The sequence below is a fragment of the Fringilla coelebs genome (genome assembly GCF_963513975.1).
Source record: "Fringilla coelebs genome assembly, chromosome: Z".
NCBI classification, from domain to species: Eukaryota; Metazoa; Chordata; class Aves; order Passeriformes; family Fringillidae; genus Fringilla; species Fringilla coelebs.
Genome location: NC_140031.1, coordinates 79,533,665 through 79,540,039, shown reverse-complemented (window position 1 = coordinate 79,540,039; position 6,375 = coordinate 79,533,665). Strand labels below are relative to the sequence as shown.

The following is a 6,375-nucleotide window of genomic DNA, read 5'->3' as shown; positions in this document are numbered from 1 at the left end:
AGGGGCTGAGCAGACCCCCAGCCCCGCACCTCTGAACGGGGAAGGTGCCTCCCTTGCCTTCCTGGGCATCGTCCTGTATTTCACCAGCCTTCATCTCCCCACACTAATCCTTTTTGTACCTGCGGTTCCTGGCACATCCTCTGCCAAGACACGGACTTTGAGCAGAAAAAAAACCTAACAAAAAAACCCAACAAAAACCCAAAAGAAACAACGCTCTGCTTTTTAGTGCCAAAGTTATTAATAATTAACATTCATAACACAAAACCGGTAAAACCGGTTCGGCAAAATAAAGCCCGACATTTTATTATTATTTTAGGGTTTAATTTAGTCATCGTAAGTTACTCGGGCTCATGTTTGCAAATCACGCAGAGCTGGGACTTCACCCCTCCGGCCCGACCAGTTCTGGAGAGGGGCCGGGGGGCAGCGGGGCGGCTGCCGCGGGGGACCGCCCGTAGAACCCGCCGCTCGGACCGGGACAGCGCCGGGACAGCCGGGACACGGCCCACCGGGACTCCCCGCCGCACGGGGGCCGGACGGAGCCCATCGGGAGCCCATCGGAGCACCGGGACACGGCACGTCGGGGCTCCGCCGCGCCGGGGCGCGGCGCCGGCTCGCCATTGCCCTCTGGAGGAGCCCGGGCCGTTCTCTGCGGTTCCCCTCGGGGCTGTGCTAAATCTGGGGATTGTTTTGCAGTTTTCTTTAATTTCTCCTTTTTTACATATTTTTTTTAATTCTTATTGCATTTTACGGACTATTCCCAGCCTCGCAACCACTGCCGGGAATGGGGGCTGCCCGACTGCGGCTCCCCGGACCGCCGGGTCCCGGTCATAGAGGAGCCGAGAACAGAGAATAGCTCAGGGCTGGCACGGGCGGTGTGAAGGACCGCGCCGTCGGGGCAGTTCGGAAAATGAACAAAAAGGGGAAAGAAAAGAGAATAAAGCAAAAACAACAACAGCCAAAAAAAAAAAAAGAAAAAGAAAAAGGGAAAATAGGAAAGAAGTAAAGGGGGGAAAAAAGTTAAAGAAAAACTAAAGTAAACGAAAAATAGTAATAAGATGCAAGGCTAGGAGGAAGGCGGACAGGCAGAGCGCCCCGGCGGCCGCCCGGGATGCTCCGTCCCACCTCCTTCCCTTCCACGCGGGGCCGACGATTCCCGACGGGAGTTCCCACCCCGCCGCCGGTGCGGGAGCCCCCGCGGCGTGCGGGCATCCCCGGCGCGTGTGTCCCCGTGTCCCGCCCCGCCGCTCCCGCGTCACCGCCGCGCCCGCGTCACGGGGCGCTCGGGGCGGAGCCGCCGCTCGTTCTGTGCGCTCCCCGGACCCGTCCCGTCCCGCCCCGTCCCCCCCTTCTCCCCACATGTCCGTTTGTTGTCGCCGTCGCCATGGCGGCGGGGGCGGCGCGCCCGCGAAGTGAGGTGATAAGAGGGAGCGGCGGCGACAGGACCGCGCAGTGCCGAGCGGGGCGCGGCGGCGGCGGCAGCGGAGCGCGCCTGGCGCATCCCTCCTTCCATCCACCCCTCCTTTCCCCACTGGCACCACCGCGCCCCGTCCGTCCTGCCCGGCTCCACACATGGCCGCGGCTCCTCGGGAAACGCCTCGCGCCGCCGCCCTGCCGGTGCCGGAGCCGCGTTGCCGGGCGGCGGCCGCCGCCTCCTCCACCTCTTCCTCGTCCCCGCGGAGCCGCTAGCGTCCCGCGCCCTGCTCCGCGCGGCGCCCAGCTAGGAGAAGAAGAAGAAGAAGCAGTAGCAGCAGCAGGGCGCTCCCGCGGCACCGCCCCGGCGGCGGCGCTGCGCCTGCTCCGCGCGGCTGGACGGCGCGTCCGTGCCGCCTCCCCTCCCTCTGCTCCGCGCCGGCGCTCGGGACCACGGCGGCGGCGGCTCGGCGGGACGCCCCGGCACGGATGCGGTGGGTGCCGGGTGCGGCTGCCGCCTTCCCTCCCTTCGTCCCCTCCCTGCCCGGCCGCCGACTGACTCCGCTGTGTCTCCCCACCGCAGGCAGCCCCCCGGCGAGTGCGAGATGGCGCTCAGCGGCACGCTCCTTCCCTCCATCGCCACCTTCGCGGCGGGCGCCGCGGGCCGCGAGAAGGCGGCGCGGCCCGCGGGCCCCGGCAACGTGAGTATCGGCGCCGCGGCGCCGCGACACGGACGGGGCCGGGCGGGACGGGACGGGACGGGGCCGGGCGGGGCGGGGGCCGTCGGGGCGGGCGCGGCGCCGTGCGGCCGGCGCTGAGCCGTGAATGTCCCCGCAGCGCTGGCGGGAGGAGCTGTCGCAGCTGAAGCGGCCGCCGCCGGCGCTGTCGGCGCGGCCGGTGGAGACGCCGCCGTCGGAGCTGGAAGGCGCCGCCGCTCTCGGGCCCCGCCGTGACGCCGAGGAGTTCAATGAGCTGCTGGACTTCGACTTCATCCTCTCCAACTCGCTCATGCACCAGGAGCCCGCCGCTGCCGCCATAGTGGTGGCCCCCGCCGCCACCCCGGCCCCCACCGCCAGCCCCTGCCCCGCCGGGCCCTTCGCCTACCCGCTGCCCCGGCCCGAGCCCGCCGGTCTCCTCTACGGCGGCGGCGGCGGCGGCGGTTACGACGGGGCTCCCGCCGCCGGCTCCGCCGCGCCCTTCAACCTGGCCGACATCACCGACGTATCCCCCTCGGGAGGCTTCGTGGCCGAGCTGATGCGGCCAGACCTGGACGCGGTGTACCTGCCAGCGCCGGCCGCGCTGCCGTCCCTGGGCAGCCTGCAGGGCAAGTTCGTGGTGAAGGCGGTGGGCGACTACAGCCACCCGGGGCTTAGCCCCAAGAGCGGCCCCGCCGCCCCGCCGCCCGGCGCCGACGGCCCCGGCGCGCCCTACACCTCCCTGCCGCGGATGTGCCCCAAAATCAAGCAGGAGGCCGCGCCGCCGTGCACCCTGGCTCCGCCGCCGCCGCACGGGAGCAGCCCCCGAGGAGCCCCCCAGCACGACTTCGCCCTGGGCAGCCGCCCGCTGCCCGCCCGGAGTACGCCGTCGCTGGGGCCCGAGGAGATGCTGAGCGGCAGAGACTGCCTCCCCGCCGCGCCGGGGCTGGGCCACCCGCCGCTGCCCCCGGGATACCCCCCGGCTCCTGGCTACCCCACCTTCCTGCCCGAGCAGCTCTCTCCCAGCGCGCTGCAGTACCAAGGTGAGTCCCCGCGGTGCTGGGGCTGAGGATGTCCCGGCTTGGGCGCTGGCCGTGCTCACTCCTCCCTGTCCGCCTCTAGAACTGATGCCGCCTGGGAGCTGCCTGCCTGAGGAGACCAAGCCCAAGAGGGGACGCCGGTCATGGCCTAGGAAAAGGACGGCCACACACACCTGTGACTATGCGGGCTGCGGCAAAACCTACACCAAGAGCTCTCATCTCAAGGCGCATCTGAGAACCCACACAGGTTAGTCCCAGCGCCGTGTTCAGGGGGATGTCCTGGCCTGAGGGGTACAGAGTGTGACCCCCTCGGACAGTGGAAGGGCATGAGCACAGGAGCAGGGTTAAAAGCGACAAGGCTTTTCCTTGCTGGGTTTCCGGGCTTTTTTTTTTTCCTCCCCCCTTGGCTACGTGAAGTCCTGAGCAGCCTTCACTTATTGGCTTGACATTTTGCTTAATGGTTCAGAGTGACTCAGATGTGGGAGCGGGTGGGTTTCTTGCCAAGTCAGAGTTTGTTCCTTCTCTCTTGCTATGTGGCTAGCTAATTAGCAGGTAGCTGGAAGCTGGCAGGGATTTGTTGCTCCAGATTGTGTTGGCCCACTTCTGAGAAGGCAGCAGCCCTCTCTCGAAGATAACTACTTTCTTTGCTAGTGTTTAAGTGCTTTGCATGTGCACCCCACTCTTGGCTGGCTCTAGGGCAAGAGGTTGTGCACCTCTGCAAGCTGTTGCTCCCTTTTTGGGAAAACCAAGATAGATTCCCTGAAGAGCACGGGCTTTCAGCTGAGCTGGCAGCGCTGATGGGGTGCCTCGCCCACCTGTAGGACATCTCCCCCTGCACCAGCAGAGTTTAGCTGTCGATTGTCCACTGCTAGAATTGGGATAAAATCTGCCCAAAGTGTGTATGTGAGCCCAGTCTCTAACTTTGTAGCTGAGTGCAGAGTTGCAGTAAGTGAGCTTGTGAAAGCAGGTACAACACACGTATTTCGCCAGCGTGGGCATTCTGTAACAGTGACTAAATAACCTGGGAATTTGCATAATTTGAATCCCTGGGTTGTGAACCTGATTCAAAACTTTCTCCTGAAGGGGAGATGGGAAAGGGAAGACATACTGGCTCTGCAGTAGTTAGGCTATGTCTTCAGGTAATGGCAGAAAGGGGGAAAAAATTGGGCAAGTGATCAGTGAACATATGCCCCAAGCGAGTCAGCACCATCCCCAGGATGTGTGGGACAGGGAGTTTGTAATTGTTGGGGAAGCTCATCTTGCTATCGACAGTAGTTTTTGTATAATGAAGACACTAGTAAGACTGAGTCCTTAATCAGGCCGAGCTAATGAAAACAGTTTCCGGCTGTTTTTTCATTCTTGAGACCTACAATTATCTAAATATGTTGTCTGCTGAGCTATTTCTGGTTGCTATTTGATTGTGTAACACTGCCAGCAAAAATACACACTCAGGTGCTCTGAAGCCTTGTGTGCAAGGCAGTGAAAACGAGCATTTTAGTGAAGATTTAAGTGACACTAGCATATCATAGCACCTGTACGTCTTGAAAAAGACAGCCTTGCTCTTGTAGTTTTCGTAGTTTGTTTGTATCTGCCTCGTGAAGTTCATTGCATTTGACCACCCTTTGTTTTATCTAGGACAGCTGCTTGCCAGAAGGTGCTACAAGTGGTAGCCGCGAAACAAAACCCTAACTTGTGTGTTTCACTGCTTGTTTTTTTGGTTTTTTTTTTGTTTTTTTACAGGTGAGAAGCCTTATCACTGTGACTGGGAAGGCTGTGGGTGGAAGTTTGCCCGATCCGATGAACTCACTCGTCACTACAGAAAACACACAGGCCACCGCCCTTTCCAGTGCCAGCGCTGTGACAGAGCCTTCTCCAGGTCGGACCACCTCGCCTTACACATGAAGAGGCACTTCTGATTTGGGAAAGCAGTGGATCTTTCCCCCGACTGCCGCAGAGATTCAGTATTTACAGCACAAGGACTGTCTTCCACAAGATGGGGAGAACTCATTTTAAGCACTACACATAATCGAGGTGAAGTCTTCCAAAGAGTGGAAAAGAGGGATAACTGCATATGGACATTGCAACTTTTTTTTTTATAGTTGTACACTTCAGAGAACCAAAGACGTTGGGGTCAATGACTGGATCTTCTATCATTCCATTTGTAAATCCAACTTGAATTATTTCTGGACTACAGAATGCCAAGGAGTGACTGGAAGTCACGGATATCAGGGTTAAACAGACTGTATGTAGTTCGGAGGGTGGGGATATTACACAGGGAAATTACATTCCCTTAATTTCCTTTCAATGCAATATTAGATGTACATGTCATCTTGTACTTTGTTTTTTTTTTCTTTTTCCTTCTAAAAGCCATTACAATGTTAAAAGAGGAGGAAAAATTCAGGTACAGAATTATATTTTAAAAGCCTATTTCATGGTGCTTAGTGACTGTTGGTTCTAGAGGTACCAAAAACAGGAAGCCAAAGTTCTCAAACTGCTGCATATCTGACAAGGAACTATTTTTTATTTTCCGATTGCCAATTATGACCTAAATCAGGTGAATAACCCTGGTTTATCTTTTTTGTTAAGAAAATAACTTTATGCAGACAGTCTGTAATGCACTGTGGTTTCGATGTGCAATAGTTTGTACAATGGTTTATTCCCAAATATGCCTTAAGCAGAACAAATGTTTTCTATATAGTTCTTTACATAATAAATATGTAATATAAATTTAAGCAAACTTCTATTTTGTATATTTGTAAACTACGAAGTAATAATGAACATTTTGTTGGAATTTGTATTTTGCATATTCGAGGTGAAAATAAACCTATAATATTTTATCTGAATGGTTACTCTAGTTTTTTTCCGTGTATGGACATGGCCAAAGGAAATTTGTTAGGTATTTGTTGGTGGTTGAGTTTACCAAGGCAAGGAGTGGGTGGTGGCAAAATGCTTGTAGTCTCAAGACTCTGAAAGACAGGATTGTGTAAGTGTAGTGCTGATGTAACATCTCTTTTTAGGGAAAAAGGTGTATGGAAAGTTTTTGCTCTGGATGTTGAGATGCTGCTTATCTCACCTGCGTGGGTAAAACTGTAATTTACCATTTTTAAAGTAACTCAGTTTAAATGATTTTTTTGGAGGACATAGTTCTGTTGAGGACATAAAACCTCGAGCATCTGATCCTAGAATTATTTTTATTTTTTTAGCAGTCTTTTCAGCAATGAAGGACTCCC

General features: G+C 56.7%; 1 protein-coding gene across 1 annotated transcript; it reads left to right on the top strand.

The window, feature by feature from the left end:
* The first annotated feature begins 423 nt into the window (after window positions 1-423).
* On the top strand, window positions 424-5,911 carry KLF4 (KLF transcription factor 4). Its single transcript, XM_084225009.1, is given in 5 exon segments — window positions 424-1,938; window positions 1,941-2,111; window positions 2,248-3,148; window positions 3,228-3,392; window positions 4,886-5,911. Coding segments are annotated over 5 exon segments (1,452 nt in total). The 5' UTR covers window positions 424-1,899; the 3' UTR covers window positions 5,062-5,911.
* Window positions 5,912-6,375: the final 464 nt, after the last annotated feature.